The following is a 24,207-nucleotide window of genomic DNA, read 5'->3' as shown; positions in this document are numbered from 1 at the left end:
GAGAAAAATGATAATTTTTCATGAAGATCCACAGTTTAATAACCAGTATCAATTTTAAAATTTGTATAGTTAGTAAAAATCGTTCTCGTATAGTCTTCAACAAGTAAGACACTTTTTTTTAATACTTTAGGTATCAATGGTTCGGGTTACTCCGTTCTTCGACGAATGACCACATGCACAACTTATATTAGCGTTCGTCGGCAAACCAATGGAAGCCACCACGCACCTGCCAAAAATGCTAATTTTCGGAATGATTCGTTTCAACTTCGACACATCACTCAAGATGTACCACGACATCTTGAATCTCATTTGGAGGAACAACTATAATGAATTTGTACAATTAAAATAAGCACAATTAAATGCTAAGTTACGATAAACATAAAAATAGATACCTGACTGTAAAATAAATCAGCGAGTACAATCCATAATAATTGTGACAGAAATATTTGTAAGTTAAAATACAAAGACAAACAAAACATTGGAAATTGTAATTCAATATCCTTGAACACTGAAAATATTTACTATGAGTCATGACGCCGTCAATTTTAATAATTGTAGAAATAATCGCCGTTTCAAGATGTTCGAAAATACGCTGGACTGTGTCATCGAGAAACCTACAAAGCAACAATACGAGACAAATATCGCGCCCAATGTTTCAGCCAAACGAATGCAGAGTAGGATGAGATCGCCAGCACGGTGAGGTGAACAGACTAGGTTCGCGTTCGTGTGAAAACTCACACATAGAAGTCACTGAATTAATTCTGTCCCTCAATCATCTCTCATTCTTTTTCTAGAGCAACTACTCGAAGTTGGATGTGCATTGAAATGGTGGGAATAAAAAGGCTTACACCAGCTTACACGGAAAAGGCCTAAATGGTTTACTTGGAGGAGGTATTACTGTATACATAATATAAAATCGTGAAGTAAACTAGATTTGTACGCAATGTTCATTGTTATAAACGTCTAATACAACAATAATGATATAATACAAGCGCTAAAAACTAATTAAACTTGGAATTAAATGTCACTCCTCTCCTTTTTTTCCCCGTTTTTGTAGTATTTTAGTGTTAGATTACATCAAATAGAATAATTTGACTCTTGACAATTCGTCTATATTGAAGCAAAAGGATTAATTAATAACGAATATAGTTAGCTAAAAAATGAAAATTTAACAGTAAGAATTGTTAACACATTTTATTAATTATAATTGATTGTAAATGAACATTATTCCGTAGTTTAAACATTCGATAAAGTACTTCTCATACAATTATTTTAAGTACTATTGATACTTTCTTATACGTATAATAATCTTTTAAAACAATAATTACAGGAAATATGAAATACAAGCTTTGGTTTCAAAAATACTTTACAAGTGTCTGCTTTATCACAAAAAAAAATATGTTTAATATCTAAAATATAAATAAAAATATAACTTCTATTAACTTTCTACAGTCCTATAGTTGGACTGATCTAATATCACGTTACGTTTATTCTTATGTTATCGTTTGCTCAAATATACATTTAAAAGGAATACAGTTGTTTGTCTTGAAAATAATTACAGCGACAGAAAATGAAATCTGTGACTATGTAATTTATAGAGGAATGATTTCCATACTGTTGGTATATTGTACTTTGATGTAGAAGTTATTAAATAGAATGTATTATTAAATGCGATTAAAAACATTTCTTTACACCGTCAATTTAATAAAATTTGTATTGCATATGATTGACATTTAGCATCCAAAAAGATTATTTAATTTAATCTTTTTACTCCTGTTGTGTAGAATAAATGTAAAACTCTATTTTTAACAATAAATGCAACATCTATAAAACTTTTTCAGAAGATTTGAATTTCTATTGTCATAAAACACGAAGATGTAATAAGTAAACCGATAATAGAATAAATAATATTAAAAATGGATTACTTGAATAAAATAGATTTTAATGTTTGCAAAATTTCAGGATTCCGATATGCTATCAAGCCATTGTTATTTGAAAAATCGTTATTTGTGGATATATATTTTACATCCGAATAATTTGTATCATTATTGATAAAACTTTCAAATTCAATAACACCTCCATTTAAAGAACGTAGCAGAGCCTGGGGGCCACAAGTATCCCATTTGTATGTGGATTTTTTAGATAAAACATAAACATCAGCTTCTCCAAGAGCAACACATAAAACTTTATAACCAGCTCCTGCTGCTTCCACTAATGTAAAACCAGCATTTAATAGTTCAGATTTTATAGTAGCATCTTCCACTCTACTAAGAACTACTACCTTCTTGTCAGTAGGTTCTTTTGTTATAGAACACCTTCGAACATCATTCTGGACATATCCCCAATGACAATTTCCCTCCCACCTATTAAATAAATCATGAAATATACTATATCAATCACTATATTATTAAACAGATTAGGAAAGTAGTTACCATGTGTCCACGTTTGTATAAAAAGGTTGATTCACTACGCCTAAAACTGGTACGCCTGTACTTTTAAAATATGCTCCAATCAAAACAGTAACACAACGCAAACCACTCAAATGTATGCCAGTCACATCATCCACCTTTTCTCCTCCATGTATATAATCTGCAGTTGAATCTACAAAATTTCCACGAATTGCTCCTCAGGCAAGCTTTATTAAACTACAAAACAAATACAACATTTGACAAGTAATCTAATTCCACTACACATACAAAGGCAATGATTTCATTTAATAAGGAAAGTAAAGTTTTAAAATTGATGGCAGAGAGAGGAAAGTAAACTTGAAAAATAGAAAAATTTTAACATTTGGTTCAAACTGCTACATAAATAGATAAATATATTTACCATGAATTTTCCATGTACTATCTTACTGAGTAGAATTTTGATATTTATAATTATTAAAACTATATTAAATACAAGTAAAATCTATTCCTTTTTGGAATAATATCATAGTATCTCTTACTATTACATTTCTTACCAATTGGATCAATCCATATACCAAGGTCATCAATATTAATATCAAAATCCAAAGGTAGTTTAGTAACCATTGGAATATCGAAGAATTCAACATCCTTATGAACTTCTATGGCTAATAATTCTGCAGTCGTAATATCACTATCCATCACTTTTGCTAGCAACTCAGTTGTTTCTTCGATAGTACTACAAACTTTAATAATTATGGTTTCACCTATAGTATTACTGAATATATTATTTTCTTCTCCATGCACTTCTTTCGACAATTCTGGAAACTAATCACGGTAAGACATAATTATTATATCCATATTAGTTGAAAATTAGGTTAAACACAGTTCTATATAATTAGTTTTTATCACTCAAATAAAAATATTTAACAAAGAATTTCAACTTACCTCTTTTTCAATGTCATGCTTAATTGTTTCTTGTATCAGAACATCTGCTAATGTTTTAAAATCTTGAAAGAAGCGTGGATTCTTCTCCTCTTGTGATTTTTCTTGCACAAGTAGTTTAAAAAGAGCATCATTCTGCCTACAAGCCCTTGCAATATTTGCAGCTTTTTCAGAAACTTTCAGGAGGATATATAACAATCTACTGCCGTGTTTCATTTTTATGATTGTTATATTTAAAATTCTAAGAAGTTAACACAAATGAAATACCTAATAACTACTGAACACAATTCTAACGTTCAAACAGCTGTATTTGATTTTAAATATGACCTTGCACTGTTTTGCAATTTATTAAAAAAAAATTTTGGCGGGAATCTGAATAATAACGCTCATGAAAAATATTAGAACATTAACTAAACATAATCTTACCAATATAAACTGTGATGATCGACGTAAACGTTTACAAAATCAAAAAATTAAAATATCAAAAGAATCGCTCGAACATTATAATTAGCGATTGACGTAAGCGGATAGTGCGTCCATTCGCGTCTGATTAAATTTAATAACAGAATTAGAATTAGAATACGTACAAAATTCACGTAACTATAATCGTAACACAATTCTTCCTTTCATTTTGATTATTTTTGCATTAATGAAATCAATTCTTAATGCGATTATTTTTACATTCTTAAATATTTTAGATTAATATTCTTGCAATACCTTGTGGTTAAATTACGACGATTTGAATTTGTCAAATACACATTATAAAATAATAATCACACTAATATTTACACAACTATTTAAGAGTTAGAATTCGTTGAATAACAAATTTATAACCTCAATATATGTCACTTTATTTTGTAAGTATTTATAGAGTTTATAACACAGACCTATTACTTAACTCGTGTATTCATCCAGTTCATTTCGAAAAGCTAACATAACCTGCTTTGGGTTCTTTTACTATTACAATAAAATTATATAGTTTCAGAAAAAGGTGTATATATATATATATATGTAACTAAATTTTGTAATGTTTACTTTGTACATACAAATCTATATTTTGCAATAATATTAAAATCATCGCAAATTGACTATAGTACGGAAAAATACCGTACCGATATTAGATTAGTACTAAACTTGAAAAAATCACACATTTCTATTTTGTGTAGTGAAAGTATACGTTTTATTGATTAAAGATACTTTACAACATTATACGTAACAAATAAAAATTGTTTAATAAAATAATATTGACTCGTATTTAAAATGACGGCAATATTAGGAGCAGGTATATCTGGCTTGTCAGCTGCATATTATGCTCTTCAAAATGCGAAAATGGTTCCTATTACTATATATGAAGCTACAAATCGTGTAGGTGGTTGGATTCATTCTATAAAATTACCCGATGGTACAATTTTTGAGCAAGGTCCACGGACAATCAGACCTTCAGGTGAAGGTGGAAAAAATACGTTAGAATTAATGGAACAATTACAATTATCAGATAAAGTTGTTCCTATTCTAAGTAGGAATCCTGCATCCAAGTGTCGTTTAATATATACCGATGATCAGTTACATTTATTACCTAATAGTATCAAAGGCATTATAAGGAAAAATACCCTGTTAGATCGTTCTTTACTTAGCGTTGTATGGAATGATTTAAGAGCGCCAAAAGTTGTTAAGGATGATGAGAGTATATATAATTTTGTAGAAAGAAGATTAGGCAAAGATGTAGCAGAAAAGTTGATTAGCTCAATTGTGGTAGGAGTCTGTGCAGGTGATTCGCACAAATTAAGTGCAAAGTCATTTATGCCTTCTTTGTTCGAAGCTGAACAAGAATATGGATCTATTGTCAAAGGAACAATAGCAAGAGCATTTAAAAATCGCAAAAATAATGCTAAATTAAAAGAAAAAACTGAATCAATGAAAAAAAATAATTCTCAAATAAATGAAAAGTCACATAATATGAAAATGAGTTTAATAGAAAGAGCTAGAAAAGAAATGTGGTCAATATGGACTATAAAAGATGGTATTGATCAATTACCAATATCACTAGCTAAAAATATAACTGATCATGGTGTCAGTATTAAAACAGAACACAGATGTGAACAACTTAAATTTAGTAAAGACACTGTAGAATTAACTGTAAATGGAGAAGTGAAACAGTATTCAAATATTATTTCAAGCTTACCAGCAAAAAATTTAGCTAGTCTTGTGCAAGCTCAACATCCAGAATTAGCTAATGAATTAAGAAGCATACCTACTGTGACAGTAGGTGTTGTGAATCTTCAATTTCCTAAAAATGCCTTACCCATGACTGCATTTGGAGTCTTGATTCCACCAAGAGAAGAAAGACCAATCCTAGGAGTGATATTTGACTCATGTGTTGTTCCTCAAAAATCTGATGCAACAGTATGTAGAAATTGGAATTTTTATTACCTGTTTATTTTTTTAAAGCTTCCACAAATCATACCATACTTTATATATTAACCTCTTGGTTCTTTATACTAAATTGTAAAAGTACTTTGTAACAATATCAAATGGATTTTAATATTTAAATGATGTTTTGTGACTATTTAATGAATTAGAAAAATCTGTAGGAATTAAATATTTATAATTGTTATAATCCAGGTACTGACTGTCATGATGGGAGGCGAATGGTTTGAGAAATACTTTGGACAGTGCTCATCTGATGAACACTTGCTGACTGTAGCAGTCAACCAAGTACAGGAAATCTTACACATTGAGGAAGATCCCACAGTTTTCAATGTTTCCATTTTGAAGGATTGTATTCCGCAGCACATAGTAGGTCACATGCAACGCTTAACCCGCATCCGCAATTATATCTCCACGCATAAAATTCCTTTAGGGTTGTGTGGCTCTTCATACCAAGGAGTAGGACTGAATGATGTTATTCTGTCAGCAAAACAAGCTGTTTCTGATATAAATTCACATATATTGTAATTTAATAAAGATCAAATGCAGCTTGGCCAGGCAAACGTTGCAGTGCTTTCCTCTATGATTAAAAAAGAAACCAAGTCACATATACACACACATATATATATGTATATTCTAATATCAATGTAATTACAGCTATCAATCCAAAATAATATTTAAACTATAAATTGTATATAATACATGCAGTATTTAATACATATTGCATAATAAAAATTAATAAAGCAAATATTAACTTATTAAAGGAAATATACTTAATATACTTAAACATAAAGAATTTAATATTAAAATAATTAATAATGTTATAGTAAATGCATATTACACACGTTATGTATGTAAACACAGGAGTATGCAAGTAATTCAATTATTTGAATTACTGTAGTTATCAAAAAATATTCATATATATATAAATAACTTTATAAAACGAGTCTACTAACTTTCTTTATAAAACAACATCTATTAAGATTCTAAAATTATGAATTGTACAGAACTTTATAACACATATTGATAATAATGATTAAAAAGTACAGAGTTATAGAAAAAGTACAGCTAAAGAATAATAAAAATATAAATTTAATACAGATCATATGTATCAAGCTACAAAAAATTGAAAAAAGGAGAGAATAATAGACTACCATTTACACAGTTCTTATTTATTACTATATTAATAATTCATCACTTTTTTTAGAAAATAGTATAAATTAAATACATTTAAGAGCACAATACTTTTTTGTAATATGTATTTCAAAATTATTGTAGATAAGCAAGCGGGAAGTATTATTATATAGGGATGCAATACACAAGCCCATAGCATTCCACATATATAAATAAGTTATAAATGATTGTGCAACTACTACAATGCAACATTTATTTTTAACAATACTACTGCACAAATGTAACAAAAAAGTTCAAAATATAAGATATTTTATTTATGTTTCAATAAATCTTATTTGAACTTTTTCTATGTATTAAAATGATTCAAATTTTTATCAAGAAAATTCGAAAAGAAATATATAAAAAACAGTACAGAAATCAATATAAATATCTAGTAAAATATTCGAGTTCAAATAAAATAAAAATTATTTATCATACACTTAAGTATTAACAGACTGTTAAAACAAGTTTACTGAGCAACAGTACCTGCATATTTAACTTCATCAAATGCTTTTCTAGCTTTCTTTAATTCTTCATTCATTGTTAAGAGATCTTTGACTCTTGCATATTTTCTTGGATCTTTCCTGACTGTAAAATAAAATGATTCTTAAAATGAACTTGATACACATAAAATAAATTTTGAATGTAATGAGTACAAGAAGTAATTTAAATAAATAGTTATAAAAAGTGTGAAGAAATAGATTAAGATATCATATATATTACACATTTTTATAAGATAACAAATAATCATAATCTTGCACAAATTAATTTTAAAAATACCTAAGAATACTATATCTTCTACTTGAACACGACCGGTGCGTCCAATTTCCATAGCTCTATGTGTCATTTCAGTAATGAACTCAATAACTAGATCTTCTAATAAATCGACACTTTCTGTATACGGATTTTGATCATCACCAAAACCATACATCATACATCGCAATTCTTTTGAAAACAAACGTTTCCTACCGCCAGGTAAAGTTCCACCAATCGGTATTTCGGCTTCCTCGTCTTCAAACTGTAATTAAATTAATTAAATTTTAGTTCATAATTGATATCGAAAATCAATTTCAAAATTATAATCATAATAATTAAATTAAATTCTAATAATTAAGCTGAAAAAATATTTGAAAAAATGAGGTTAGATTTGATTTCAACTGAGGTTAGAAATTTTTCAAGTTTACAGCAAAACTGACATTAAATATTCAAACTTCTTAAAATAATAACATTTAAAGTGTAGAAAACATACCTGTTCAAAACCTTCTTCTGCGGCCATAATTTTACATGAATTAACAATCTTTTTTTAGATTTAAGGTATGTTTACTGTAAGTACGTATACGTATGTTATGCATTTAAGGAATGCGCATAAACGAGATGGCAAATGAAATCAGCTGAAATTAGTCGCAACTGATTTGAACAGTTTTTTAATAACTTCAGTTGTATTTAAAAAACTATGGTTAAAACTAAAGAATATATCTGTATAAACTGATAAATAATTCAACATATTAATGAAATATTTTTGAGGAATTCAAAATTATGTCAACTGCAACTCCAGTATCAAAAACTTGGAAAGAAATTAATCGTTTACATAAGGAACAACGAAAAAAATGGCGGGAAGAGAGGTTAGCAAAAAAATTTAAGAAAGAAGAAAGTACGAAAGATTCACAAGATGAAGAGGTAAAACCTGTTGAAGAACACTTCGAGAAAAAAGATGTGTCAACGGTTAGTATTGCGGTTCCCGGATCAATTTTGGACAATGCCCAGTCCGTAGAGTTACGAACGTATCTAGCTGGGCAAATAGCACGTGCAGCATGTATTTACAAAATAGACGAAATTGTTGTTTTCGACGACAAAGGAGAAGTAACGGAAAGTGAAAAGAAAAAACTAAGGACGGACGAGGTATTGGGAGAAAGAAGAATTGGTTGTTTACAATTAGCTAGAATATTGCAGTATCTCGAGTGTCCACAGTACTTAAGAAAATATTTCTTTCCAATTCATAAAGATTTGCAATATGCTGGAGTGTTAAATCCTTTAGATGCTCCACATCATCTCCGTCAACAAGATGTTTCTTTGTATCGAGAAGGAGTAGTTACGAATAAACCAGTTAAAGCTGGTAAAGGTTCATATGTTAATGTGGGATTACTGAACGATGTTTATGTAGAAAAAGTATTAACTACTGGATTGAGAGTTACTGTCAAAATACCAGAGAACCAATCAAATCCCAAGAAGTTAAAAGCATTCATTGTACCTCCTGACATACCTAAATCTGATACTGGTACTTATTGGGGATATACAGTGAGATTAGCTAATAATCTTACGGAAGCATTAACACAATGTCCTTATAAAAGTGGATATGATTTGACAATTGGAACTTCAGACAAAGGAAAACCTATTGATGATACAGAACCTCATAGCTTGGAATATCATCACGTACTGGTCATTTTTGGAGGTTTAAGTGGATTAGAAGCTGCACTAGATGTTGATCCAAACTTGGATGTGGATGATCCATCTTTGCTGTTTGATAAATATTTAAATACCTGCCCTCAACAAGGATCAAGAACTATAAGAACAGAGGAAGCTATTTTGATAAGTCTAGCAGAATTAAGAAAGAAATTATCTCCCAGAGTCATTCCGTTACCTGTTCCACAGGTTAATGATTCTGTAAGTAACTGATTTAAGTGATCGTACAACATTAATAAACATAAGTAATGCTATAAAAATCAGAAAATAGTGTTTATTTATTTCATTTCTTTTTATAAATATTCTATACAAATTTATTTGAAATTTAAAAAATTTGTAATATATACATAATATTCATTTTGCATATTTTTAATATTATTTTTTTCACCAATATTTAACTATTCTGTAATGCACAATTTACTGTGTCTCTTAAAGTTTTTATAACTTTTGCTTGATCAGAGGAACCTATAACTGCTGTCCCTGAGACAATCATATTTGCTCCAGCCTGAAAAAATAGTTGCATTGTATTTTTAACATTAATAGAATATATCATTAAGTTTTGCTACATACTTTTGCACATGCATCAATAGTAGATGGTCCTACACCCCCATCTACTTCTATGTCTAAAGTAGGATAATTTTTTCTTAGCCAAGCTACTTTTTCCATCATTGGTTGCATGAATTTTTGTCCACCAAAACCTGGTTCTACAGTCATAATTAATACCATGTCTGCTAGGTCCACATAATCTACAACTACATCTACTGGTGTTCCAGGTTTAAGTGCTACTCCAACCTTTTGTTGAAAGAAAGAACCCAAGTTTTTGTAGTTTAATATATTGATAAAATAGTACTTGAAAACTTTCAAGCCATTTAATGTATAAATTGTATACCTTCATTCCTGATTCTTGTACTTTTCTGCAAACTAGTGGAATATCTTTCACTGGTTCCACATGGAATGTGTACTGATTGACACCAGCATCAGCCATAGGTTCTATCCACTATAAAAAAATTTATTACGTTTTTGAAAGCGATAGAATATTTTTAATTAATAAACTAAAATCATTTATTAGGAATTCATTAAGAATCACACAATTTATATTTTATAAACATAAAATAAAAATTCGAATATAATAACAAATTTGAGCATACCTGTTCTGGATTAGAGACCATCATATGGGTTTCCAAAAATGCATCTTTTACTTTATTACGGAGGCATTTTACTAATGGATGGCCGAAAGTAAGGTTAGGTACAAAATGCCCATCCATAACATCTAAATGTAAATAATCAGCACCATTGTTAATCAATCGCTGAGATTCTTCTGATAACTGCCCCAAATCGGCATTCAAAATCGAAGGTCCAATCTTGGCAGTAATCTTTTTTCCCATTTTTACTTTGTAAATACTACGAACACGTGCTTTCTTGTGAATGATGATATAGCGCTATCGAATATGGATAATTGCCAAGGTCATTTGTAGATGAGTTTCTTTGGATAATACTCGTAACATTTCAGAAACATGTAGAAAGTTCGTTACTTTAGAAATTAAGTAGTATATAAGTTGTACAAAAGGGAATAAATAAATCACAAATTTATAAACACTGTACGAAAAGAAATACATTTATTTATACATAAAAATATAGTGTTTCACAATAGGTACGACATTATGAAAATAGTAATAAAAAAATTATACTGAAAAATACTCAGGATACGTAACGTATAATAATTAATACTAGTAGATGATAAGTAATACTAATGAATAATAAGCAAAATAATAGTAGACTTATAAAAGTGACATTCCCGTTCACCGGTAATGTACGATGCAAAATAATATATAATTACTCTTAACATTAAACGAAGTATCCTTCTTTGTAGCTTGGCTGCAAGGGCAGTTTATACTGTACATGTTTAATAAATAAATAATTCGATAGAGCTATCCACAACTTCGTTCAAGAAGTATTACAAAAAAATACATCATAATTAAATATCGAAATAGCACACGACACGGCTATTTCAGCCTAAAATCAGTGATATATTTAAAATACAAAATTCTTTGGCACATTCAAAATCGCTTATAAATGACAATGGCTGTACCGTTATCAGTATATAACAACTAAATGAAATGTCTGTTAATTCTCGAGCCGGTCGCCGAGCATTCAGTACTAAAATATAATTCCGTTACGTAGAATTATATTATATACAGCGCTTATAATTAAAACAATACCATTTGACTTTAACGAACACCGAAACTTAGCACATGGAGATTCTATTCTATCCCATTTGTCCCTCACGTCGTATAATGAAAAGGTGGCATGATCAAAGCAATCGAGACTCGTTCTTTGGCGACTCCTCAATTAACCGTCCGGCCCATTTCTGTTTCGGGCTATAAAGAAACATTCGGTCATACACAACATATTCGTCGGTACAGAACGTTCGATTTTTTATTTCGAATATCTCCATCGAAAATAATAAGTCATTTTTGATAAATATTTATTTTCATGATAGGTCGAAATACTAAGAAATTTCGAACGAATATTTATCTTTAATAAAATGATATTTCCTATAAAAATTACTTACGCGTAACGGGTAGAGGAACGTGCTAACAATTTGTTGACGATGGCCAGACTTAGCTTGGCATGTGTAGCCACCCATATCTTCCCACATAAGCCCCTCTATCAGAAGATCTCCGTTATCCAAAACTCGGTGTCGTAGATTCGTCGATAGACTTAAAGGTTCATTAAAATTATCCACCCATGAAATTTCTGGTTTTGGCTTTCCACTCGCTCTACATGGTAGTATCACGGTCGCTCCTATGTTAGCCACTCGTGTGGGAGAATACATGGTGATCGTTGGGTCACTTTCGGAAGTGCAATTGCTGTTGGCACTTTCATCGCCTGCGAAAACCATAATTTTCACAGATGAATTACCGTAAATATACTATAAATGTAATAATAAAATATGAATAACATATTAATTAATTAGCACGTTTAATTTTCAAAACGAAAAAAACATGTAGTAAGTAAAAGAAACTTAAGAATTTTCTTCTAAATGACAGTACAACAAAAGATAATTAAACCATATTATTTGTAATAATCTGTTGATTTCTGAATGAAATCTGTATTACCATTGAAAAGTATTCCAAGAAGCAATTGTTAATAATTGTTGCAAACTTATTAAGTCATTACCGGTTGGGAAAGCATTAAAAATCACGCAATATGTGCGTTACGATAGGCCGGTCGTTACGCGAAATTTGATGGTAGCAGTACAGATTGATTAATAATGATCAAAGCGATTTATTAATTACATTGTACTTACTGTTAACCAACACTCTTGTAGGAGTGGATACCTTCACTTCTGTCGCAGAAACCGACGCACAGTAGATCAATCCAGCATCATCCGGTGTAACGCACTCCAGTACGAGCTTCGAATTAATTCTGGCCACTCCTTTCCACTCCTCGGATGGTTCGTACAGGGAATGCGTGTTGGCTTTGACGTATTGGACAAGCTTATGGATAAAACACGCATTTAAATGTTCGTATATTTATCGGGTCGCTCGCCTACGTAATTTCATTGTAATTCGATGACGATCGATAGTAACATTCACCTGCTCGTTAGTGCCGCTTCCGGTGAACCAAAGAATTTCCGGCGGTGGGCTACCGCTAGCCTTGCATTCTAATTCTATCCTGCTCCTGCAACAAGCAAGAACGAAAGATTAGTATTTCTCATTCTTCGTAACTATTACTCTCTTTCATCGTTTGCGGTACTTACCCGACTGTTGTCGTAATGCCATTCACTGGATTCTGAGTGATTTTCGTCCACGGCTCTACAAGCTAGAAGTTCGAATAAAAATATCAGCATTATTCAACTTTGTTGGTTTTTGTAGAAACTCGATCATGAGAGGATTTCTTGGATATTTTTCGACGGAAAATTTCGGATTTAGAAGGAGCGTTTCCGATGGATTACGAAAGCGGTTTATCTTCGAATGACGTTGGCGACGACAATTAATTAATATGTTACCTTCGATTCGGTAGATCGTGCTCCATATTCTGCTAATGGAGTTAGGAAATTAGATCTGTGCTCGACCATTTGCCTTCCTATGCTCCTACGCTCAGCAACTCGTTCGACGGCATGCCGTGGCAGGAAGGAAAAGGTCCCGTAAAGGTGTCCCGAGACCGTGTAGGACACGACGATAATACAGACGAGATTCACCAGCGTTGAGTATGGTTGCATCTGAAAGCAAGATCGCAACCCGATTAGAACCAGTAGAATGGAATTCGTGTTGCTACATTGTTTAAATACCAGTCGTCGTGCGGGAGCAACCGGCGCCCATTAATAAACGAATATGAAAGAAACGGTTTAATGAATGCGAACGGACATTGTGCAATGATTGAATCAGACTGAAATTAAGGAACTCCAACGTCACGCTCTTTTCGCAGAAATTGGACCGATTGGATATAACAATGCGGATTTAATTGTCGGGTTAGGTGCGCGATTTATAATATCGATTCATTCGACCTTCCTCGGGGATATGAATAAACACAATTGGCAACAATGAAATTAAATGCCCTGGATCACAATGGTAATTAAATATCACCGGCAACGTGCATTCCATTCTTTCTTTTTCGAGCCTAATTCTTAGCGCGCCATGGTCATTAGCTGATTTCTACCTAACAATTTCGTTGTGATCTTCAACAAATTCTCGCCATTTATTGTAATACAGGATTTCTCGGTGTGGTGCGCGTCAGCCGCGACTCGTTTAATTAGAAAAAGGGAAGCAGCATCACAAACATTTCTCTGTAGTTGTTTCCGCCGCGTTTCTTCATAAATTAACGCGCTTTCTCACGCGCGCAGCGTTACGGGGAATTCGTCCAATGTCGACGGGTCGGAAAGGTTTTCCAGGAAGGATGAGCCGGGAGACAGTGCTCAAAATTTCCATAGATAATCGATTTCGAAAGTCAGGAATGCCGGGTGGAGAAGGATTTTGAAATGGGCATAACTCGTGTCGAAATTGGTTTGCCGCACGGTGTGCCAGTCTGGACGTGCATCGGCCTTCATAGTCTTCTCGTTAAAGAGCATCGAAATCACCAAATTAGAGATTCCCTTACCTATCGTACTATCGTAATTTGAAATGTCCTCGATACTCTTCGCGCGGCACCCTCGGACGATTCCGAAGTTCGTTAAAAGCTGCCGCGCGCGGGATCTCTAATTTCTGTATGCCGATGCTTTCGTTCTCTCTCTCTCTCTCTCTCTCTCTCTCTCTCTCTCTGTCTCCCTCTCTCTCTTTTTGTCTATCTCTGTCTCGCTTTCCTTGTGACACGCTCCAGCAGGAACCTTATAACGTAAGCATCGTGCCGATTCCCGCCCAGTTGGCGTCCTCACGGAACGGCCGTTTTTCTCGTGTCACAAAATTTCACGAACCGAAAACGTGTAGTAGAGGTCCGGCCGGCCGTGTGGCGTTACCGTTTTATCTTTGGCGCTCATTCCGCCTTTTTCCCCTTTCTCTATGCTCCTCCGGAGCGAGAGTAAGGAAGGTCACGCGCACGGTTTTAATGGAGATTAAGTAACTTGGCTGCTAACAAGGCAAGCCGTTTGGAAACGAATTCGCCTGGGCGTTAATGAAACACATGTGACGCAAAAAATCGAGTAGAATCGGCCGACGATACGCGGTCCGAAGTATGTGTCAACCTTTTTTTTGCTGCAAATATGTACTCATGCAGCGACTCGAGGGACAAATTTAAAAGTGCCTGAGACTTCCGAGATATTGGACCGCGCTTATCTTCTCACAATGACGAGGGTTACGTTTCCAAATGCCAGAATGAAACTCGGCGAATTGCTTGCACTTCGGCCTTCTACGGATTATTTGTTCACGGGTGCATCGGAAGATGCATACGTTCGTTGTACAAATTGAACGAGGGAACTATCATCGCAATTCGTTCAGAAACGAACTATGAGAAACCATTGAGAAACATGCTCCACGTTTGATACACCGAATATTGCAAAGAGCATTTCTTAGCATATTGGAGCATCATTTTTAATAATTACATCGTATTTAAAAAGAACAATGTCACTGATGAGATTAACATTTCGTAATTATTGTATGAGAATATGTAAAGATTCTGTCCAAGGTCCGATAAAATGATTCAAAGTACCAGACTTGCTGCGTCACTTCAATTTGAAAATTTCAGAGTCACGATCAGAAACTGATGTAAGATCTGCTATAGGTGGAAACAGACACGGTATACTGAGCGAATACCTTGAGACACGCGAATGCAGAAATAAAGATTATAATTATAGTTGAAAAGTGTGACAAGTACATTGGTTTTTCTCTCGTGCGATCAAGATAGAGAAAAGAAAATTTGAGAGAATTCAGAAAAATGGTTTGCAATTCTGTCGTTAGAATATATGTGCTAAAAATAGCCTGCAGTTCTTCGAACATTACCTACTTTCGAAGCTGGTGGATAGAATTTAAAAATTCAACGTACTGCGGTCGCTGTCGTTTTTGTTCTCGCAGACGTTTTTGTAACATCTTCGCACGAGATGCGTCTGTTATCTCTATTTTTTTCTTCCCGTTTATAAAGACAAATTTACACGTGGCCAGACGCGAAGCAGTCGCGCGAACAGCCGACTGATCATATGCCTCATCTCATTGCAATTAATAAATTCAGTGTTCCTTACCTTTCTGCTAGTGAATCACGACGGATAGTTGTCACACGTAGATAAAGCGCGCAAAACTATTAATCCTGGTACCGCTATGAGATATAATTTTCGATAAAGATACTCGCGCCGGAGATGCTTTGTAGGAGCGCACATCACGGGAAGAGGTTTCGAACCGAATGATGCAACTTCTTATACAATCTTCGCATCTTCCCTACGATCTTGCGCCCTCTTTCCTCAGGCCCTTTAACAGTGTCTTAATCTAGAGATGATATCGGAGAAACTGAGGTGCGCGATAAGGAATTATGCAATATCGTATCAAAATGATTCAAGTGACGGGAATTCCGACGTTTTTTCTCAATATTTTTTCCTTACCGAGAAAAATGTGATTAACACGACCATCATTATAACGATGATTAACTAATTGATAGTAGAAACGACGAATAAGATAACTAGTCGATTTCTAAACGAGACCGTGTCATTCTTTCAAAAATCTATTTATTAACAGAGTGTCGATCCAGTTTGGTAACTGTACATTCGAATGCTCTGATTCCCGATGAAAATGATACCGGTCTACGATGATTTTGCGTGAGAAACTCATGAAAAATGTGCAGCACTCAGCGGAACCAGAAAAACGCGAAAAGGTCGAATCACGATAACAAGCCACCGAAAAAATCGAACGGTAATGCAAAACTGTCGTAACAGCAAAAATCATTGGTAGCCTAGAATGTGTTAAGTCTGCCGATCTACACCCAGTCGAAAAAATTGGCGAGCATTCGCATTTAATTAGCCGGTTTCTTATCGTGCAAGACGTTAACGGATGCATAAATGAAAACCGATGTATACGGGACCACCGCACCGGCACATCTCGCACTCACCATTTTTCTTTGGACTTTCTCTCGAACGTGGAAACGAACGCCGGCGTTCACTATTAATCGTCAGTTTGGCAGCAGCGAATAAAAATACTGACTGAGCGTCGAGGAACAGTTATTGACACATTTATATATTTCGAATGTAGCGACGGCCGCCCTCCCTTATCCCGGATTGGACGACATAGTGAGGAGTAGGGCAATAAAAACCACACCAAACAATTGAATTCATTATACGCGCGCCTCGTTTGTGCACATGTAATAGTCGCACCCAATTTACTTCCACCCTCATCTATGCCGATCGATTTTTACTTCGAAAGGACTGCCAACGATAATTAGTTTTATTGAAACTGATCGTACCAGGAAGGAGACGGCCGCAATTACCCCCAAACGAGCACCTTCTCTCCGTTAGATCCAGCCAACGTTCGACTGCCCAAACTTCCCAGAGACCCGCTTCTTAATTTGCCGGGGTGGATTCCTGACACGCGAAACACCGGGAATAAGCCAGATGTAATTGCCTGATAAACAACAAATTGGTAGAACACCGTGGCAAACTAAATTTACTCAATTAAAGGCGATATTAATGATTTATCGCAACTCGGTCCGAGTGCAACGCAAGATTTCTTTTTGCAGACCCCATGCAAAGTCTCGGATATTTTCCGTTCTTTTTTCTGAATTGATGGAATTATTTAATTTACTGTTAATTAGTTGTCGTGACAAATTAGATGTGGGAGTGAGCAATATCGCATAAAAATATGTTTATTGCAAAGATTTATTGTAACGTCTGCTAAAATTGACGGTATTACATAGTTATACTTGCTATAGTATATTGTACTTTTCATCACTGAGTGAAGATATATTTCTCTTCAATTTTGCATATTTCTTTTTCTCAAAGAACGAGTGGCATTTATACTTATTTTATAGTAGCGGTGAAAGAGTATGATTTATATCTTTAAAAAAAAAAATCATTAATGGAATATACCACGAAATAAGTTTATAGTGTAGTTTTGACATTGATTTCAAGAATCAAATAAAAACTTTGAGAAGATCGGACGAATTTCGGTTATAAAATTTATATTAAATATTTTCTTTGTATTAATTAATAATATTATTAATAATATTAATTAATTATATATAATTATCTATTTACATTGAAAATGAAAAGTATTAATTGTATGTAATGTATTAATTAATTATAATTATTGTAAAACTAGATTACATTCTCAATTTATAAATACAAAATAATTTCTGTGGAGTTTATCAATAAAATAAAAAGTTTACAGTTTGTGTACGCAAAATAATGTTCATAGACACAACTGCGATATGTGAGCGGTACTTTGACACAAATTTTTTTTAGCCAATGTACGTCACATCGTGGTGTATAGAATTGATCAGACAGTTTCCAATCTTCGACTATTATTTTCACTACTATTATATTCGGTTGATTTGATTTCTTGCTGTGATAATTCAAATGTACGAGCTACAATCAGGGGATATTTTATCGTTCGTAGAAAATAACTGAAGGAAATAGGAAAAAATGAAATTGTTTCATGTTTATTTGTTTAATATTTAATTGATTTTGTTTAATACAGATATATTTGAAGGAAAACTATTTGGTATCAAATAGTATGTATGTATGTATGTCTTACATTATGTAAGACAGTATTTTTATAAAAAAAACGTATAAAAATTTTATTTCATTCACATAATATACATAATGTAGATTTTTATATCAGTGGATATTGTGTTCAGAAGGTAAATTTTCTGTATTGAACTTTGATTTAACTGAAATTGCGTCAATAATTTTAGCCGTTCTAAGAACCTTTTCTTGTAGTCTTTTAAAGTTTTTATCTACGTCTTTTGCATTTGTTAGTATATTCTGTAAATTCTGAAAATTAAAATACAATAATAATTTATTTGTTAGAAAACACGGTTACATATTATTTGTTCATAAGTGAAGTATTACGCTATAAATATGACATACAAATAAAAAATTTGTTTGATATGTAAACATAACCTCTAACCATTTTTACATTCTCTTGAAGCTCCGCTGTATGTTCTTCAACATATTTAGTCTCATCGTAAAAGGATGGTTGCGACGTCGAGTCAGTGTCCATAATGAAACAGGTGTTTTATTATTTGACAATACAAATTTTATGCGATGACACTATTAACCTATAATTACATACATTCACATGTGTATTACACATTATTTTAGATTCACTAATTAAAAAATCTATAGAGTGTAATATTCCAGAATAAATTTTTACCTGAAGTGTGAATAACCCTTAAATATCTTTTGCTTTGCTGTATACACTTCCGGTTAATTTGAAGTTAAAATTTTATATTATTTAAAAAATGGTTTTGTGTTGTTTTTAACAGTAGGTTTTCCTAAAAAATATATCAATTTCACATGTCTTTAGCGTAGTTTATATTCAACAGAGTTGACGATTTGTTTCTGTTGATCTATGTCATAGATTCTATGACTTTATTTCTCATGAAGTTTCAAATAATCTTGTTAGAGCGCGTTCTTAGTCTACTATACAATGCTTTACCATTGACTTGACCTTCTATGAAATGATTAGTTTAAATTGTTATCATGTTCGCAATTTTAAAAGATGTTTGAATAATTTTTTGAAGATGCCATATTCGTAGAGATGCAGATTAGATGTTTAACAGATATTATATTATGGAAGCGCAAACAGATCCACCTGTTCCGCGGCCACAAGTCAATTCATTAACTTCATTTCCTGGTATGTATTTACATATTTACTACAATAATATTTGCGATTATAAACATAATTTTCCCTAACGAACCATCATATATGACATGACAGCTATTGATTCTTACATTTACTGTAATTAAATCTAACACCTGGACCTATTATAAACTGATTGCATTTTAACTTAAATTTGTTACAGAAATGTGGTATTACATATTTTTATGGGCCTTTATCTCTTCTGTTTTTGTTCATACCATAGCTGGTGCAATCTGCTTTGGTACGTTAAGACAACATAAGTATGGCAAGTACGTAAGATATCATAGTGTTGTTGTTACAAGTAAATAAATAGGAATTGCTGAAATAATGAGTTCAACTGGTGTTATAGTGAAATAAACACATCAGTAAATATACAATAATAATTAATTTTTGTTTTAAAGATTCTTCCCATTGCTGATTATAATAATGGGAGTATTGTTACCACTGACATCAGGAGTTCTTAGCTCCGCAGCTGTTGCTTTTGTATATAGAGCATCACGTTATCCACTGCCACGTTTGTATGCACTGTTTTGGGGTATTGGACAGACTGTTGTAGCAGGATGTGTTGGATTTACAAGAATTCTAGCAACTTTATAATGGAAAAGAATGGTGTGATGACAAAATATACTATTAGCAAAAAATGTTAATGCACATTGGCATTTCTAAAGAAAAAGGGAGAACAAGTGAATACTATTTTATTAGAATTAGTATTACTGATAGATAATAGTGTATAAGGAAATTTGTACATACATGGATATATAATGCACATATGTAATAATGAAGACTTAAGGTGGCGTGTGTATTATTAGATTTTTAAATTGATCAGAAAATAAAATGTTATTTATTATCAACATAGAATGTGAAGTTTTTTGAAATCTAAGATTGTAAGAAGTTCCTTATTTTAAACTTGTAGAAATGAAATTGTTGCATATGTATATTCTAAATAGAATTTATTGCAAAATACAAATTTCTCAAATATATTTTTATATAATCAAACAACATTTGTATTTATGTACAAATTATTATGTGTTCATTCTTGTGATTTCTCAGTTTTTATGTGTTGTTTAAATTCATTTGCAATATTTTTAATTTCCACTAAACCAGCCTCCAATTCCTTGGTAACTTCAAGTTTTGTGACTTCATCTGTAGAAGTTAAGCTTTTTAAGACCATATCTGTAAAATAAATAGTAATGTAATAGCATTTTTATGAAATGTTTAGGCTGAAGATTATAATTTGTTATGTAACTCTACAAAAATGTATAAGGTATGTTTTATTACAAGTAATTTCTCTTTCAAGACGATCATTTAATTTTTTATTATGATTATAAATTTCGTGGTACAAAAGAGTACCGAAAAAAATATCTATCCATATTAAGAATGAATGACTTTGGAAACATTAGTATAACCAGAATTCAATAAATATTTAATTAGATATTTCATACCATGGTATTTAGATAGTATTGCCGCTGTTGAAGGTTGTAAATGTGTTTGAAGGAATGAGAGAACTGTGGATACATGTCTGCCAGACATGTATAAAGCATTCTGTGTTGCTGCAGTAAATAATATACTTGTGACTAGATGCAATGCCAATGCAGAGTCCTGAGTACCATTAAGTTCTTCTAATAATGCTTCCCTATGCCCCAATATGAACGGTCGTTCCTTCTTTTTATCATATTTTTTTAGTACTAAACAACAAGATGCCATTGCGACATCTGCAACATTAAGAAAATCATCTATAGACGTTCCAGTGATAGATTTATGTATATTACTCAAGGGTTCCTTGACATCATCAGGCAAATCCAACAACATCTTCTGTCTAGCCTCAGTGGTAACATTGTTAGGAATTTGTAGCATATTTTGTTGTGCAGCTAATTTAAATAATTCTGTCAAAAAATCTGTACCAAGAGATTTTAATAAATATTTGGTTAAAGCAGGCTGATCTGCTTTGTCTAAATATTTAATGCCTTTATCAAATACTTTAATATTTGTTAGAAGCATATTAAGACGTTCTTCAATCTCACTTAAATTAGTAGTTTTGTTATTCTGTCCTAATTGAGTTGCCAAAGATATTGCATGGTTATTTATTTTAGGTTGCAAGTACCCTGCGAGCTCTTCTACTAAATCATCAATTACTGATAGATTATCATCTTTCATAATTTCATTCTGTATATCTTCGAAGGATACCAGCTGAATCTCAACTTTCCCTGTTACGTGTTTTGGATACTCGTCGTCAGAATCATTGTCACGAGCTCTACCTTGTAAATATTTTTTTTTAGTGGATTTTGTTTTCGTTTCTCTTCCTTGACTACCACCACCTGCTTTACCGATTGTTGCCTTCTTTCGACGTTCCATTTTCCTATTTCCTTTGCTTTCCATGATTATATCAGCTGACTTTGACTTCAGTCTAGTCTCTGCTACAGTTTGAAACCATTGACCACTAGCAACCATTTCTTTTGCTTTTCTTTCTGCTATGGTTTCAAAAGATTTGCACAGTGATTGTAAAAATGCATCTGTCGTTACTACAGTTTTTGCAAATATTTGTGTGTTGTTTAATTTCTTTTCTGCTAATTTAAGGAGCATGTCCATATCTGTATCAGTAAAAACAGAAGGTAGGAGAGGACTTATATCTACAAAGGATCCACTTTCAACAGCTTCTTCAATATTTGCATATACTTGATCAGTAATAGCTGTACCAACAGCAACAGAGTCCAACGATATTATATCTTCATTTGGGAAATGCCGTTTCACAAAACTTTGTGGATCAGATATTCCAAGGCGAGTGAGTGCATCATATTCTAATAACAGACAATAGTAAAATCAGCTATAGTTAAAATATTGTGTTTAAGATTATGTTGTTACTATGCCGCTGATATAATTTTAAAATAAAATACAAACCTAAATAACCATTTTGTTTGTAAAAATTTTCCACCCATTCATTTTGGCTTTTAGAGTATATAGTTGGTACATAAAAGCTCTTTATTCCCTGCTTCCCTACTACAACACCAGGAATTTGTTTCATTTCCTGCAGATTATCTATAATTGCTGTAAATTATAAACACAAGTATTAAATTATTAGTAATTATAAACATACATGTACATGTAATATATTCAGTTTGTACCTACAGAAAAATATTTTTTCTGATACAGAACATTGTGTTAAAACTGACAATGGCGTAGGCTTGGTAATAGCAGATAAGGCCCCTCTTATTTTAGCTCTGTTTTTAGCTATAAAGCTTTCTGTATAAAAGACTCCAAAATCTTGTGGATCCTGTTTACCAAATATAGTTTTTCCTAATTCTTTCTCTATGAGTGGTAATACAAAATCAGCAGGTAAATCGTATCGCATTGTTATTTCATCAATATCGATAATTCCATGTTGCATTAATTTCTCATTGACATATTGGATAATTTTGTTTGTATGAGTTTTATCAATGAGTTGCCCAAGTACTATTTTAAGTCCCTTAGTACTCTTTTCTAATTTAGTTGCCACTTGAGATACCTGAGATAAACTGACATTCAAGATCTGTGCTAAATCAACCAAACTAATTCTTCCACCGTGGTCATATAATTCATCTTTAATTTCTTTAGCAAGATGCTGAGGGGTAATATATTCCTTGCCATCATTGGTAAATATGATGTTTAATAATTTGTTCTCCACTAATTTTGTTATAATTTCCACACAATTTCGTTCAGATAATCTGTAAAATTAAAAATAAAAATCATAATAAAGTACTTTATTTGTGGGTATTTCTATAACAGAGAGAGAAACAAATGAAATGATTGTTCAATACATGCAATTGCAACTATTGCTTTATTTTAATATGTGTGTTAGTTTTACAGCTGTTCCAAGTGACTCAGATATGAATGTTTTGTTTATATAAAATTACTAAATCAAATGTTCTTTCTTAAAGTAAATCGTACTTTTGTAATGTTGAGCTTAGTTGTGCTTTCTGAAAATCAGCGGCTAATCTTTTAACTTCGTCCCAGTCCGGTGTATTCATTTTAAATTCTTCAGACTTTGACTACCAGATTGTACATACAACTCCATACAATTAAGACATTTCACCACTTGACACTGGTCATGGTCACGCCGTCATGTCATATCAAATCCTTCGACTACGTACTACAAGCAGTGCTGTAAGATTTAAAGAATTTCTATCTCAGTGCCATCGACGGTGGAGTGATGAACTTTTGAAAACTTGGCGTGAGTTCGTAGACTATATCAGTAATGCTCAATCGAAGACGGGAGCAGACACCTCCTAGAATCCTGACTGTTCGTGGAATTTTCTCTCAAAACCAGTGTGTCCATTGGTGTCAGGGTTTCTGCCAATGGAAATCCAGTGGCATCATCCAATCCCATTTGTGATAGGTAATTCTCCCACTCCTACTTTCCTGTTAGAAAGTCGTAAAGCGGTCAGGATGTTGGGAGGTCTGGATGGGAATGCAAGAATTACCGCCGCTACGCATGTGCCGTACTCATTATTGTAGGATTTGAAGAAATTCCACCTGAGCTCCGTCGA

At 32.6% G+C, this 24,207-nt stretch overlaps 9 protein-coding genes and 1 long non-coding RNA gene across 17 annotated transcripts in view; 4 read left to right on the top strand and 6 right to left on the bottom strand.

Annotated features, from left to right (window-relative positions):
- Positions 1 to 1,027, top strand: part of LOC143259846 (RYamide receptor) — a 284,265-nt gene extending 283,238 nt beyond the window's left edge. For 2 of the 6 annotated variants that reach the window (XR_013033848.1, XR_013033847.1), the window contains exon 8: positions 131 to 271. Coding sequence is in view for 1 of the 6 variants with exons in the window: in XM_076523620.1 (XP_076379735.1) it covers positions 131 to 327 (197 nt within the window). In the remaining 5 variants the exon portion in view is untranslated. Of the gene's footprint in view, positions 1 to 130; positions 479 to 558 lie in introns of those variants that run through there. The other 4 variants (XR_013033846.1, XR_013033845.1, XR_013033844.1 and 1 more) reach the window with 4 other exon arrangements.
- A 152-nt stretch (positions 1,028 to 1,179) lies between these two features.
- On the bottom strand, positions 1,180 to 3,566 carry Ipp (inositol polyphosphate 1-phosphatase). The gene is made up of 4 exons (XM_033478600.2): positions 3,354 to 3,566; positions 2,963 to 3,233; positions 2,433 to 2,601; positions 1,180 to 2,363 (listed from the first exon to the last, which is right to left on the bottom strand). The coding sequence occupies exons 1-4, from the start codon at positions 3,564 to 3,566 to the stop codon at positions 1,922 to 1,924; spliced, it is 1,095 nt and encodes a 364-aa protein (XP_033334491.2). The 3' UTR covers positions 1,180 to 1,921.
- A 1,044-nt stretch (positions 3,567 to 4,610) lies between these two features.
- On the top strand, positions 4,611 to 6,340 carry Ppox (protoporphyrinogen oxidase). The gene is made up of 2 exons (XM_033478540.2): positions 4,611 to 5,753; positions 5,973 to 6,340. Exons 1-2 carry the CDS (start codon positions 4,611 to 4,613, stop codon positions 6,303 to 6,305), a joined length of 1,476 nt encoding a protein of 491 aa, XP_033334431.2. The 3' UTR covers positions 6,306 to 6,340.
- Taf13 (TATA-box binding protein associated factor 13) lies at positions 5,935 to 8,337 on the bottom strand. Of its 2 annotated transcripts, XM_076523629.1 has the most exons (4): positions 8,200 to 8,337; positions 7,731 to 7,968; positions 7,437 to 7,538; positions 5,935 to 6,257 (listed from the first exon to the last, which is right to left on the bottom strand). In XM_076523629.1, the coding sequence occupies exons 1-4, from the start codon at positions 8,224 to 8,226 to the stop codon at positions 6,253 to 6,255; spliced, it is 372 nt and encodes a 123-aa protein (XP_076379744.1). In that variant the 5' UTR covers positions 8,227 to 8,337; the 3' UTR covers positions 5,935 to 6,252. The 2 variants fall into 2 exon arrangements, with proteins under 2 accessions (XP_076379744.1, XP_033334439.2); XM_033478548.2 differs by lacking the exon at positions 5,935 to 6,257 and having other exon boundaries at positions 6,934 to 7,538.
- Positions 8,338 to 8,486: 149 nt separating this feature from the next.
- On the top strand, positions 8,487 to 9,678 carry LOC117225198 (28S rRNA (uridine-N(3))-methyltransferase). The gene has a single exon (XM_076523621.1). The coding sequence runs from the start codon at positions 8,487 to 8,489 to the stop codon at positions 9,621 to 9,623; it is 1,137 nt and encodes a 378-aa protein (XP_076379736.1). The 3' UTR covers positions 9,624 to 9,678.
- Positions 9,657 to 10,795, bottom strand: Rpe (ribulose-phosphate 3-epimerase). The gene is made up of 4 exons (XM_033478547.2): positions 10,559 to 10,795; positions 10,300 to 10,407; positions 9,981 to 10,202; positions 9,657 to 9,915 (listed from the first exon to the last, which is right to left on the bottom strand). The coding sequence occupies exons 1-4, from the start codon at positions 10,793 to 10,795 to the stop codon at positions 9,805 to 9,807; spliced, it is 678 nt and encodes a 225-aa protein (XP_033334438.2). The 3' UTR covers positions 9,657 to 9,804.
- A 214-nt stretch (positions 10,796 to 11,009) lies between these two features.
- ImpL2 (Ecdysone-inducible gene L2) lies at positions 11,010 to 17,087 on the bottom strand. 2 transcript variants are annotated; one of them, XM_033478543.2, is made up of 7 exons: positions 16,938 to 17,087; positions 13,423 to 13,635; positions 13,174 to 13,235; positions 13,010 to 13,094; positions 12,721 to 12,910; positions 11,983 to 12,299; positions 11,010 to 11,788 (listed from the first exon to the last, which is right to left on the bottom strand). In XM_033478543.2, the coding sequence occupies exons 1-7, from the start codon at positions 16,938 to 16,940 to the stop codon at positions 11,756 to 11,758; spliced, it is 903 nt and encodes a 300-aa protein (XP_033334434.1). In that variant the 5' UTR covers positions 16,941 to 17,087; the 3' UTR covers positions 11,010 to 11,755. The 2 variants fall into 2 exon arrangements, with proteins under 2 accessions (XP_033334434.1, XP_033334436.1); XM_033478545.2 differs by lacking the exon at positions 16,938 to 17,087 and adding an exon at positions 16,081 to 16,248.
- Positions 17,088 to 18,481: 1,394 nt separating this feature from the next.
- On the bottom strand, positions 18,482 to 19,386 carry LOC117225205 (uncharacterized). Its single transcript, XR_013033941.1, has 3 exons — positions 19,199 to 19,386; positions 18,953 to 19,103; positions 18,482 to 18,816 (listed from the first exon to the last, which is right to left on the bottom strand). It is a non-coding gene; the product is annotated as an uncharacterized LOC117225205 (long non-coding RNA).
- A 106-nt stretch (positions 19,387 to 19,492) lies between these two features.
- On the top strand, positions 19,493 to 20,545 carry LOC117225210 (transmembrane protein 170A). Its single transcript, XM_033478573.2, has 3 exons — positions 19,493 to 19,681; positions 19,851 to 19,956; positions 20,089 to 20,545. Exons 1-3 carry the CDS (start codon positions 19,597 to 19,599, stop codon positions 20,282 to 20,284), a joined length of 387 nt encoding a protein of 128 aa, XP_033334464.1. The 5' UTR covers positions 19,493 to 19,596; the 3' UTR covers positions 20,285 to 20,545.
- Positions 20,546 to 20,620: 75 nt separating this feature from the next.
- On the bottom strand, positions 20,621 to 23,813 carry Ufl1 (UFM1 specific ligase 1). The gene is made up of 5 exons (XM_033478572.2): positions 23,609 to 23,813; positions 22,811 to 23,385; positions 22,583 to 22,729; positions 21,130 to 22,482; positions 20,621 to 20,860 (listed from the first exon to the last, which is right to left on the bottom strand). The coding sequence occupies exons 1-5, from the start codon at positions 23,686 to 23,688 to the stop codon at positions 20,718 to 20,720; spliced, it is 2,298 nt and encodes a 765-aa protein (XP_033334463.2). The 5' UTR covers positions 23,689 to 23,813; the 3' UTR covers positions 20,621 to 20,717.
- Positions 23,814 to 24,207: the final 394 nt, after the last annotated feature.

This window comes from Megalopta genalis, chromosome 7 (genome assembly GCF_051020955.1).
Source record: "Megalopta genalis isolate 19385.01 chromosome 7, iyMegGena1_principal, whole genome shotgun sequence".
NCBI lineage: Eukaryota > Metazoa > Arthropoda > Insecta > Hymenoptera > Halictidae > Megalopta > Megalopta genalis.
The sequence above is the reverse complement of the archived record's forward strand: the minus strand, read 5'-3'. Positions and strand labels throughout refer to the sequence as shown.